This window comes from Gigantopelta aegis, chromosome 4, assembly GCF_016097555.1.
Source record: "Gigantopelta aegis isolate Gae_Host chromosome 4, Gae_host_genome, whole genome shotgun sequence".
Taxonomy (NCBI): domain Eukaryota; kingdom Metazoa; phylum Mollusca; class Gastropoda; order Neomphalida; family Peltospiridae; genus Gigantopelta; species Gigantopelta aegis.
The window spans coordinates 92,580,231-92,594,198 of record NC_054702.1 but is presented as its reverse complement, the minus strand read 5'-3'; the positions used below and the strand labels follow the sequence as shown (position 1 = coordinate 92,594,198).

Here is a 13,968-nt window from a genome sequence, read left to right as displayed (position 1 = left end):
TTATGATCCTAATGATATTTTTAAATGTTTCTGATATCTTTCTAAAGTATTTTTGATATCACATGGATGTGAGTATGCTTTATGACCCTTGTAATGGAATTTACTACTAGCAGTAATGATATAATGTCAGCAGGGACTATGTTGAGTGATTTGCATTTCAATTCAGGTTCTTCGTACTGACATTGTGATGGATGTTGGAAGGAGTCTGAATCCTGCAGTTGATATTGGTCAGATTGAAGGAGCTTTCACACAGGTACCTGAAAACCCTGGGCTTTAAAGATCAAATATCTATATTATGACATAGTGTTCTACTTAACGTAGTACCTTTTTTTTTTTTTATCACATCTGTCTATTTTTATATTTTGCATGTTGATCAATCCCTGACATACAACATAATCTTAATACATATTGATTAAAAAAACATTTGATACATGTACATTTATACAAGTTCTTCACAGTGACTGCCTTTTAGTATGATTTCATATTTTCTGTTAATTCTGAAAATGTTTTGTTATTGTATGATACTACATGCAGTTCTTTCTACCATAATTATTTGTATATCATAACTTATAATATTTTAGGGATACGGGTTGTTTTGTTTGGAGCATTATAAAATCAACCCAGAAGGAGTTCTTCTGACACAAGGTCCGAGTACTTACAAAATTCCATCATTCAGGAATGTTCCCGTGGAGATGAACGTTCATCTTCTGAAAGGAAGTCGCAACGATGAAGCCATTTTCTCTTCTAAGGTATTCTTATACTCAACCACTGGGAATTACATCATTTATGACAAAAATCAAGGTTGTAATTTTTTGGCTTTTTGTCCGATTTCAGCTTTTTTGTGTAAAATGATTTTCACATAGTGGACTGAGTTGATATGAAATGGTGAGAAATGAATTTCTTTTAGGTGTAGTATAAGGGTGTCAGCTTTTAAAAGTTAAGTTCATTTCAGCTTTTATTTTATTTTGGGTATCACATGCCTGTAAAATGTTAATATTAATAATAATGGGCATCGTTAATGCCAGCATTAGTTATTTTGGCCTAATAGGTAATGGGAATATTAAAACATTGCTGCAATCACCTAGTATGTCAACCTGTTTGTATTTTATTGATTAATGTTGGCATCGAAGTAATATTTTAAAACTCAGAGAGAGATGTATGCAAGGTGATAATCCTGGTGCAGTTTCACAGGTTGCCAATACAGTTACCCACTGACCAATTTGATAATCGCTTCTTGTCTGTGTAACTAGGGTTTTTTATGTGTGTATTTATTTAAGTCATTTCAACTTACTTTCGTGCTTATATCCAATTAATGTTCAAGCCTGGTGTCCTGGGCACACACCTCAGCTATCTGGGCTGTCTGTCCAGGACAGTGGGTTAGTTGTTAGTTGGTTAGTGGTTAGTGAGAGAGAAGAGGGTGTAGTGGCCTTACACCTACCCATTGAGCATTTAATTAAGTACTCGCTCTGGGTTGGAGCCGGTACCGGGCTGCAAACCCTGTACCTACTAGCCTATAGTCTGATGGCTTAACCACTGCACCACCAAGGCCAGTTATTAAAGTCACTGACGGTGGGTATCAAGCAATGTATGTACATCTTGCCTTGTCTCATTGCACACTTTCTGTATGCAGGGAGTTGGTGAACCTCCACTGTTCTTGGGGTCGTCAGTCTTCTTCGCCATCAAAGATGCCATATCGTCTGCCCGTGCTGATGAGGGCATCACTGGTTACTTCAGGATCGACAGTCCAGCTACACCAGACAAAATCAGAATGGCATGTCAAGACAGGTTTACCAAACAGGTGTATATATTTTTTGAATCTTTACGGACTCAAATCTAAAATGGCAAAAATATTTCTGTTGCTGTTGCTGTAAAATGTATTAATTAAAGTAAACAGTGTGGCAATTCTGTCATGAAATTACAAATGTAAATGTAGTATCTATTTATATTTTACCAGTTTTATAAGTATTAAAAAATGTCCATTACCAAATGCATCTATTTATTTGTCAATACCAACAACAGGTTACATATCGATTTTTGCATCACACTACTATTTTGCTTGTTACTATAAATCTGTGTGCCTCTATTAACCAGCCTTGGTAGTTAAGCCATTGGACATAAGGCTGCTAGGTATTGGGATCACCTCCTGGTAGCAGCTCCCACCCAGAGAGTTTTGACTCAGTGGGTAGGTGTAGCTAGACAATGCAGACGAATATAAATATCTTGGTGTTTGGCTTCATAAAAACAATAAACTTAACATGTGCAAGAAAAACTTAAACAAGCTCAGAAAACTATAATTTATATTTTAAGAACATGCAACAAACTTTGCTTGTCTTTGGAATACTGAATCAAATTATTCGATTCTGTTGTATCAATATTATTGTACGGATATGAGATATGGGGTTTTAACACCTTAGTATCATAGAATAACTCCATATACAATTTTTAAAAATATTTAGCTCCATATACAATTTTTATAAAAAATATTTAGCTCCAGTTAGAAAAAGTACCTCTGCTTTTGGTGAATTTGATAAAAAAAAAAACCCACCAGTAATTGATTATATACTGTAGAATAGTTTGTTTTTGGGCTCGATTTCTAATACGTAAAAGTACAAAATTATCCCTATGTATTTATAAACTAATAATTTTATGACTTTTTTCAATATGGCATAGAATATAAATGGATTGTATATATTAGAGACGTACTTTACAGACTTGGGGCCTAATTCATTAAACTCTCACAGTGCAGTGCTAAAGGACTTACAAAGAGGATACTTTGTTGTCTAGCAGAGCCTAAGAGACCTTTGTGAATTAGGCCCCAGGTTTTAACAATGTATGCGATGCAGTGTTTTGTGTCTATATCACATTTAAAAAGAACTATAAAATTACGACTAGAAGACCGGTTTACTCAAAATTGGCATAGTAGCATTACCGAATCAGGAAAGTGTTCCACACGCATCCTCTTTAAAGAAAATATAGAATTTGAAAGTTATTTTAACATCTTAAATAAGAAAAATTATATTTCTTTTGTCCGATTTCATCTATCTAGTCATTACTTATCAACTGAGAAAGGTAGATGGTCAGGTGTACCAAGAGAACAAAGGAGATGTACATTATGTAATATAGACGATATCGGAGATGAGTTTCATTATCTATTTATATGTAATAAACTCAAAGAAGTGCGAATAAGACTGCTAAACAAATATTATTTTGTGAGACCTAATGTGATTAAAATGAAAGAACTCTTCAAATGCAAACGTGTCAGTACTCTTAGAAAACTGTGTGAATTTATTAATCTTAGAAATAGTAACATTTACTCCTGAAAACCTATTTCATTTTGCTTCTTTTTATCTTCTTAATCCCCTTCGTGCTAAGAAGCCCATAAGGCTTTAACCAGAGATTGCTACTGCCGCCTGTCTTTTGCCAGCTTCTCCAGCAGCCCCCAGCTCAGACTAGCTGTCCTGTCAGAGTTCCTTCTCTACTGTCCTCCTCCATGTTTCTTTCGGTCTTCCCCGTTCATTGTGCTTGATTTTCTGTTATTGATTTTTTAAAATTTGTATCTATTTATGTTCATATACATTCTATAGAGATATGACTCTTGCAATCTTGATGTATGTGAATATATATTTATTTGTTATATGTATATAATCCTCTGATGCAACTGGTTGGTGGCCTTGAGTGAAATAAAAGATCTGTTTCTGTTCTGTAAAACCTCTACACCAAGTAGTGATGATCGTTATGATGATGATGTAAATGCCACTTACAAGATGAAATGTGCTTATCACAGGTTTATACTGTTTTATAGTTTTCAGTCAAGAAATGATTATTATAATGACGATGGTGATGATTATGATTATAATGATGGTGCATACATGAGACAATCATTTATTTGTATTGTTATATTGTTTTTCAGTTTCCAGTCAAAGAGAGGGGTTCTGAAACGCCATGGTTTGTGGATCTGTAAACTCTCGGTGGTTGCATTGGAGAATTCAATTAAGGGAAGGAACAAACTGGTCTGTTGGAATTCATGTGCACTTTGTGCAAAAATTGTGAAATCATTTTCGAACCATGACAATTAGAAAAATAATGTCATTTTTTTTTTTTTTTATTATTATTATTATTATTTTTTTTTTTTTTAAATATTTATTTTCCCCAGTCCATTCTGACCATATCTAATATCACATATCTAATTTGTTGTATAATAATGTTATATAGTCATATATAACAATTTGATACATAAATGCATTTGTAATGTTTCTGTATAAATTAAAGATTGGTTAAAAAACTAAACAAATTGCCATGACGCATATAATGGAAAGGACTGGGAAATATAGAAGAAGAAAGAAGATATAAATGGTTAAAACACAATAATAAATTGATAAATAAATAAATAAATAAGCAAACAAACAAACAAAACAAAACAAAACAAAACAAAACAAAATAAAATAAAAAACAAAACAAAATAAAATAAAACAAAACAAAACAAAATAAATAAATAAAATAAATAAATACAGGGGGGGGGGGGGGGATAAATCTATACTAGCGCGAAACGAAAAAGACCTGGAATTAGAAACAAGCTATTGTTAAGAAATATGTTTCAGTCAAAGAGATTAAGCCATGGTGTCCATTGTTGATTAAAAATTTCGTAATTGCAATTCTTATATAAAATAAATCTTTCTATTTCAAACTTGTTTCGCAAAATGTTTTTAACTCCATTGATATTTAATATTTGTTTCTGTACTTTCATACAGTAGATATAATATTTAATGTTGATAATCAACCAATTTACAAAGTTACTATTTTCGTTATTGATCATACCAAACATAACAATATCTTGACTAAAAATAATGTCAATTCCTGTTTCAGTCAATATCCATTCTCGTATTGATTCCCAAATGTGGTTAACCTTGTTACAGTCAAAGAAAAGATGTTGTAACGTTTCACATGAAGCTTTGCAGAAGTCGCAAGCATTAGAATCCACGTAATGTATCATATACAAAAATGTATTAGTAGTTAAGAATCTGTGTACTATTCTATACTGAAACCATGCTAATGTTGTGTCTTTTACACATCGAAAAGGAATAACATAATACTTTTCCCATTTCTTTGTATCATACATGTATCCTTCATTTGCATATTTCAATTGTGCTTTTGGAATGACAGTTTGTGAATTTAACATCATACATATGTTTACAACCGCTTTTGTCTTTTAATAAATGTTTTATCTTAAACGGGAAAACAGGATTTTTAAGATTTGTGAAAGTGTCATCGTTTATGTTTTCTAATTTGTTTATAAATGATTTAACAGCATTTGTTACTGACGCATATTCCAAGAAATTTGTATTTATATGATATTTTGTTATAAACTGTTCGTATGTTAAAACATCACCTTGTTCGTTTAATAAATCATTAATAAATGTGATACCATTATTGATATAATGTTTGTATATAGATGGTTTGTTACCTATACATATTTTGCTGTTATTCCAGATATTAATACTTAATATATCATCCACACTTTGTGGGTTTTGAACTTTTTGTATATCTATCCAGCTGGACAGTGTTTCTCTCCAAAACCTATTGTGAATATGTTCTATTTTGCGCGTTAGGAAATAATCACCTTGTTTAATCATGTCTGTTAACAATATGTTTGTAACTGGCTTAAACAAAGTGATCCACTTTGAGTTATTTAAAAACATTCTTCGAATCCATGTACATTTCAATGCTGTTATAAAATTATTTATGTTTATCATTTTAATACCACCCCTTTCATAATCTTGTGTTATTAAATTTCGTTTCAATTTTTCAGTTTTACTCTGCCAGATAAATTTAAAAAATAATGTATTTATATGTTTTATCAGAATTTCATTTGGATTCGGTAAAGCTATTAATAGGTGAGTTAACTTTGGCATTATTAACGTTTTCAATACTGTTATTCTTCCTAAAACCGTCAATCTTCTGCAAGACCATACTCTCATCAATTTTTGTACTTCTGATATTTTTTAATCATAATTCAGTTCGATTATATGTTCCATGTTCACTGAAAAGTTGAATTTGACCCCATTCTAACTTCCATCACGTATGATGGAATACATCCTTAGAAAACTTTTTCGTTCCTATCCAAATAGCTTTAGATTTGGAAAAGTTTATTTTTAGGCCTGATATATATGCATAGTAGTCTAAAACCGAAAGTGTATTGTACAGGGACTCGGGAGAACCCTCAAGAATGAAACTTGTATCATCTGCATATTGTGAAATTAAATATTGTTCACCATCTATACTGATACCATTGATAATACTCGAGTTTCTTATTATAATTGCAAGCATTTCAGCACATAAAACCGGCCTCGGTGGCGTCGTGGCAGGCCATCGGTCTACAGGCTGGTAGGTACTGGGTTCGGATCCCAGTCGAGGCATGGGATTTTTAATCCAGATACCGACTCCAAACCCTGAGTGAGTGCTCCGCAAGGCTCAATGGGTAGGTGTAAACCACTTGCACCGACCAGTGATCCATAACTGGTTCAACAAAGGCCATGGTTTGTGCTATCCTGCCTGTGGGAAGCGCAAATAAAAGATCCCTTGCTGCCTGTCGTAAAGAAGAGTAGCCTATGTGGCAACAGCGGGTTTCCTCTAAAAACAGTGTCAGAATGACCATATGTTTGACGTCCAATAGCCGATGATAAGATTAAAAATCAATGTGCTCTAGTGGCGTCGTTAAATAAAACAAACTTTACTTTCAGCACATAAAATAAATATATAAGGTGATAAAGGATCACCTTGTCTACAACCTCTTTCTAATTATTCATATAAAAATCCATTTTGTATGACACTAGAGAGGGAGTTATTGTAAAACGTTTTTATCCAGTTTTTAATAGATGATTTGAAATTAAATATATCTAACACTATATATAAAGGACCAAGATAAAGAATCGAAGGCTTTTTCAAAGTCGATTAATAACAGCAATCCAGGAATATCATGTTCTTCAGTGTATGACATGATGTCATAAATTAATCTAATATTTTCTCCAATATATCTTCCTTTTATGAAACCAGTTTGGTCTTTATCTATCAATTTGTCCAAAACACTTTTAATTCTTTTTGCAATACACCCCGATGCCATTTTATAAGTACAGTTTAAAAGAGTTAAAGGTCGCCAATTTTGTAAGAATTCTTTTGGTTTATTTGGTTTTGGGATATATGTTATAATGCCTAGCTTTTGTACATGAGACATTTCTTTAATGGTATAGCTATAATTAATAGATCTAACTACATAATGTCCTATATCGATCCAAAAGAATTTAAAGAATTCGGCTGTAAATCCATCTAATTCTTCAGCTTCTTCATCAGTTTATTGAAACTAAAGTGAGATAGTTTTTCAATAATGTCATCATTATTTTGCCAAGATGGTGCAGAGTAAAGATTTTGGTAAAACGTCTTTGTTTCTTTTAAGATTTCTTTCTGATCCGTAGCCTCTGTTCCATTGTCCAACTTAATTTTTGATATTAATAATTTGCTAAAATAATTCTGAGATTCTAAATTGCAGAAATACTTAGTTGGCTTTTCGCCCTCTTCTATCCACTTTGACCGTGACCTAATATAATGACCTTTGAGTTTTTCTTTTCGCAATTCTAATAATTCAGACTTTTTACTTTCGATTTTTTCCCAGTCAATTGTATTTTCGTTCTCCTCTAAAGATTTAATTTCATCGCATATATTTTGTTCTAATTCGGTACTTTTTTCTTCTTATACACAGAAAAAGATATACTTTCGCCTCTTATTTCCATAAGTAATGTTTCTAAGAAGAGTTGATTATTTATCATAAGATGTATTTCTTCTTTGGATATTGAATCTATATTGTCCAAATTATACACTGGTACAGCATATTAGTGAGTTACTTTTATAATGGTTTCTTTAACTAATTTAACATATTCTTTGTTTAAAAGCAAAGAGTTATTGAATTTCCACAGCCCTTTACCTCTTACTATTTGACTTATGTTTATCCTTAAAACTACTCCTGCATTATCCGAACGGTAACTATTTTCAATTGTTATTTTTTCCACCATAGACATAAGATTATTGGATATTAAGAAGAAATCCAATCTAGCTTGTTTTAAAGGTGTTTTCTTCTTCCATGTATATCTACGGAGATTAGGGTATAGTTCTCTAAATGGGTTTTTTAAATCAAATGCTTCCATGTTTTCCATAAATTTTTTCCGGCATTTTGGATGATTTACGTGTTTATAGTTTTTTGTATCCAGATCTTGATTTAGTACTAAATTAAAATCTCCACAAATTATATATTTTTCATTTTGGAATTCTTCAATACAATCTAAAATATATTGACAAAAATTATCGTTATATGTTCACAAGGGTAATTCTCTCCCTCTCTATTGTTAAATTGATTATGATATAGTTTCCCGAGTTATCTTTTCTTATACCATGTATCTTATATTCGAAATTGTTATTGAACATTATAGCCACACCTCGAGCGTTTCCAGTATAAGAACTAAATATGCATTTAAACCAGTAAATGATTTACTTTTTAAGTAATTTAATACATCTCTTCGTTTCTCCTTGTCCCCGAGCCCCTGACAGTTGAGCGTTATTATTTGCAGACACACCATGATGAGTTCTTCTCAAGATTATGTAATTTGTTATATGGGCACACACTATGTATAAATATAATACTGTTGAGACATATTTAATCTTTAATTTGTAGATTTGTGTTTTTCACTTGCTAGGAATTGGCAGGTCTTTAATTCGAGCATTTTTTACAGTAAGTTTTCCCCCCAAAAAATAAAAATCGATATCAAGGATGAAATAGATTGTGTGAAAATATATAAAGCAAAGCTAGAGAAAGGACATCAAAATATGAATTTCTAAGCAGTGGAAAGAGAAACAAAAGTCAAAAGAAAAATCTAAACGAGTGAGAAAAAAGAAACCTATAGTCAAAGGTCACGATATCCCCATCCCCGACCTTTAAAAACATATTGAAACTACATGTAAGATCATAGCCTAATATTATAGGTATTTTGCTACATGAAAATATTATTGATTATTAGTACGTAGCTAACAGCTATTTAGGGTACATATTAAATATTGTGGTATATAAACATATGTAAAGTCGTGAATCACATAAACACATATACATAGTTACACAAATAGTGACAGATTGTCAGACCACCCGCTTGCTTCTTCCATGAATAGTGTTCAGCTGACCGTGTTCACGTAATTAATGAACATCAGAACTGGCTAAAGAATGACGGTAGTAGCGGCACTGTAATTGTCATTACGTTTTAGAATATTGTTATGATTACTATTTATTATAGCAACAATTAAAAAATGACCATAGCAAGAAACGGTACTACTAATATTGATAGTGGATAAAATATAGTATAAATTAATATAAATTAGCTCTATGTAAATTTAAAAAAAAAAAATGTTTCGGAAAACGGGTGGTGTGACATTTGCTGTTTCTATATCATAATTGTTGTAAATGATATGTGACAAATATTAAGCACGAAAAACCATCAGCAACCACAAACAATAACAGCTTGCTCATAGACACTTTGTAAATACATTACTATATTTCACTCACACACGCACGCATGTGCTACCCCCTCAATAACACACACAACACATACATGTACACACACACATATATATATACCTAACTAGCGCACGTACGCTCAAGCGCACGCACCCACACGCACTAATTTTTAATTTACAAACCATTTTAAATAATAAAACTTAAAGAGACAGACCGTAATTTTAAACTGCTATTTTTACAATTGGGAGACATTTTTGATAATTGAAATAGACTTTATTTATAAGTCACATGGTGCAAACTTGGTGATGCTTAATTAATAAAGGTGTATGTATACATGTAACCAGGTGTTTATCTAGCAGTTTAACTAATTGTATATTTTCAGTTTAATTATTCAGGATAAAAGTTATTATTGAACTAAACATATAAATTGTGTTCAGTATATCATATTATTAACTTAACAATTGTTTACATAAACCCCTTAATTTATTAACTTAATTAGTCTTATTGATAATCCAAAGTAGTCATATTATTATAGTTTGGTTAACTCTAAGTTGACATACAAGTATGACATAACATGACCTGACAGTAACCACCTGACTGACCGGGGTCATGCATACTTTTCCTGCTCCTTGCACTTCCCAAGATCTTAGAGAGAGGAAGACATCTTTTGTATATGGTCAACTTAGCTACAGGCTGTGTTTTCGAGGTTGGTGAAAACCACTTTGAGATGTTGCTGATGAGTAACATTATCAATATAATAATGTATACATGTATTTGCTTATACCACCTATATTTAATCATTTCGGCAGGTATCGCTTAAGAAGTTATCGCTTGAGATAACTTCAGTATTTTTCCCTATTTTTTATGATGATATATTCTTGTTTTTAGGTTTGATGGAACGGAACGAATAAACAACTTGTAACAATGTGAATCCACCAGGCGTTGTTTTATTTTTGGACAACCATCCCGAGGTTACATACACACAATTGTATATGTGTATATAAACGAGTATATGGTTCAGACAAGCAAATATTGTAAAAAGTACAGTGGGCAAAGAATAAAATCTGATTTGATTTTAACTTATATTTTCTTGTCTTGTCTTAAATCTGTGTACACAGTTCTGGTTTGTTAGCTTCACAATATTTAAATGTGTGAGTAGTTAAAGGAAACAAATTATATACGGTTTTGAATTACTACTGGTAAAATGGTGCGCAACTGGTATATATACCCCAGTATGTTATAAAACATCTAAATATCTATTTATGTTACTCAACTGACTGATACTTTCCAAGGATGATTACATTGTAGCTATTCAGTCAAAACTACCAAGATTACAAATATTAACTGTGGATTAAAAGTTTACTATCATAGTTGTAAGAGCAACATTTCCATAATTTTACATATATTATGATAACCAACTACATATGTATCTTTGATGCACATATTACACAGCATAGATTCGGAAAATGGAAAGTGATGTGCTGCCGTATTACATAAGCAGGAGCTGCCATAACAATCCTAGATAAAAATAGAACAATTCAGGTCTTAAGATAACCTAGGACCTGCTCATTGTATGCATATTTGAAACAATGCCATATGTTCCACGGACTCCTGCGGATTTGCAAAGGTTTTATGGTAGCTACTTGGAGGCTACATCTACTACTATGCATCACTGACCAAAATGATGGCTGATGCTATTCCATATTTTGAACTTGTGCATACGTTTTCATCACTTTAGATAATGTGATGGACTTGACAGCTGTGGGGTTAGTACTAATAAAAAAGGATATGCACAGTTTTCGCTAACACCTGACATCACAGTTTAGTCTGGAAGTGGCAGTCCGCTTGTGAGGTGCAGGAAGTATTATTGACCAGCGAAGGATCTCTTCGGGAGTGGCTATTCTATAGACAAAGCACCAGAAAAAGACCACTAATTTTGCAAATGCTCATTCGACTCATTCGAGATTTGGTCTTGATCGCGGTATACTGAACAAAAAAAGAAACTTCCGATTTGTACATATAGTATTTGTTGTGTTAAAGAATTCATTGTGTAATGAAATTATATAGGTAGTATTAGCCTTGAGCTGTATTATCAGGAATCATGAATTTTATCGATTATTTTTGCACTGTTAATCGTCGACAACGTGAAATTCAATTTACACGTGCATGCATGGTTCGACATGTCCCGTGTAGTATTCGGTCAATTTGTTTTACTTGTCTTACTGACAATGTTGTCAAGTGAACGAAAACGCTTCAAAATTTGTAAAAAAATTAACGGTTTTTTTTTTACATTGTAGCATTTTTAGTATGCCAAGAATACCCAATAATTTACGCGAACGGGCGATTCTGTAGAGATGGAGGTGGACTCGTTCCCCCCCCCCCCCCTGGGTCGAGTGCCCCGGGACCCCGGGGAAAGGTGGGGGAGGTGTCTGATTTTTACAGAAAAGTCAAGCCGACGAGAGAGGGTGGGGGAGCGAGCCAGGTGCGGCCACCTTCCACACCCACTACAAATGATGTCCCCTATCAAACTGTAACTAGAGGAGGGTTGACTCAACAGGGTAGAGCCAAGCCTCCCCCCTCTTCTCTTAGGAGGATAGTAAAAACTGATATGAGGGGAGTTCAGGGCACTGCACTGCTCCAATCTATCAGAACGGCCAACCCCAACATGTCCATCACCAATGCCACGGTATGGAACAATGGCTACTTGGACATCCTCTGAATGTGGCTAATGCCACCCAGTCTACCAAATCTAAAACTTACGCCGGCGCTGCCTCTGGGGCAACAAAATCAAATTTCGAACAACCGATTACTGTGCTCGATTTGGTTAGGATTATTTCTGGCATTTTTCTGACCCGAGACATTCCAAAAGCCCCAATTAAAAAATTCTTTCTAGATGACATTGTAGTGGCGTCTAGAGATGCGTGCAGGGTCCTGAATGATCACCTGGCCATTAAGATTAACTCAGCTGCCATTGAAACAAGTAGTGTTTCATGGTATAAGGCCAGGGATCTTGTTGTTCTGGAGACGCGAGCTAACACTAGTGTGGATTAACTTTTTATAGTTTTCTCCAACTAGTACTGTTCCGTCCCCCATTATGTCGTTACATATCAATACTAAGTATAATATTGATATTAATAATAGTGGTGTTAACGGTGTTAACACCAATAATAATAAGAAGGTTGACCATCTAGGGCTTACCATTTTACAATGGAATGCCAGGAGCCTGCGCGCAAATGGACCCGAGCTTAAAAAATATTTACAATTTAATAAAGACATAGATATTATTGCCATTCAGGAGTCATGGATTGCTAATGTTACAGATAAAATTAAACGTACTAAATTATTCGTTGAATACAAAATTTCAGGTTACACGGATAAATATTAGTCATTGTAGTAGTTGAAATGTATGCACATTCATATTTTCTGGGCTAAAATATCTAAATATTACTACATTAACTGGAATAATTGTAGCATTTCAGATGTTCCAATGATGAGATATCTCTGGTCATTATAACAAAGTGGTTACTGCTATAGTGTGTTTAAATAAAATGTGTTGTGTACATGTATATCATTATACAAGCGATTTAGACAAACATTATACTTAATCACGCACTAGATCAGTGCTGATGACGAATGCATTAAACTGTTTTTCGATATGTTTTACACCTGGCCAATGGGGGAAATGCATATAAATGATACATTGTCACTGTTTTGTTGGAGCAGCCACTATGCTGGTAACAATTTTCCTTTTGTATTTTACAGACCAAGTGTTGAAATACCTCAACACATGATAACTATGGTTTAAACAACTCCCAGATCAGGTTGCCAGAGTCTGGATTGAAAATTAACGTTGCGGAAAGACTCAGGATGTGATAATAATTCAGCTCAGATTTCAAGATAGTACTTGCCGGATTCGTTTCGAGTTGTGATGTGTCATAGCCAGCTTTGTTTTGTAGATCCACATAGTCACGATCACGGGACACACACACCTTCCCACCTGCGTCATATTGAATTCTTAGGGGAACAAAAATAGCAGTTAAAACTTGATACACAACTATCCACAAGCACCAAACGCCTAGAATTTGAGGATTTAAAAAAACATGGAACATGGAATAGGTGATTTTAACAATTCACTAGCCATATATATATATATATATATATATATATATATAATATATATATATATACATACACATATATATACACATATACATACACATATACATATACATATACATATATATATATATATATATATATATATATATATATATATATTAGGGTAGCCAGGATTGTTTATTGGGGGTGGAGTGGAGATAGAGGGCACTGCTTTTACACATTTTATGGGTGACATGCATTATAAAAGTTAGTATTGTGAAAAAAAGAGGTCCTCTTGTGCCCAATCCCTGGCTACCCGGATA

General features: G+C 33.2%; 1 protein-coding gene across 1 annotated transcript; it reads left to right on the top strand.

Annotated features, from left to right (window-relative positions):
* The first annotated feature begins 168 nt into the window (after positions 1-168).
* LOC121371429 (xanthine dehydrogenase-like) lies at positions 169-10,626 on the top strand. Its single transcript, XM_041497307.1, has 5 exons — positions 169-253; positions 582-749; positions 1,631-1,798; positions 3,911-4,010; positions 10,436-10,626. The coding sequence occupies exons 1-4, from the start codon at positions 188-190 to the stop codon at positions 3,959-3,961; spliced, it is 453 nt and encodes a 150-aa protein (XP_041353241.1). The 5' UTR covers positions 169-187; the 3' UTR covers positions 3,962-4,010; positions 10,436-10,626.
* Positions 10,627-13,968: the final 3,342 nt, after the last annotated feature.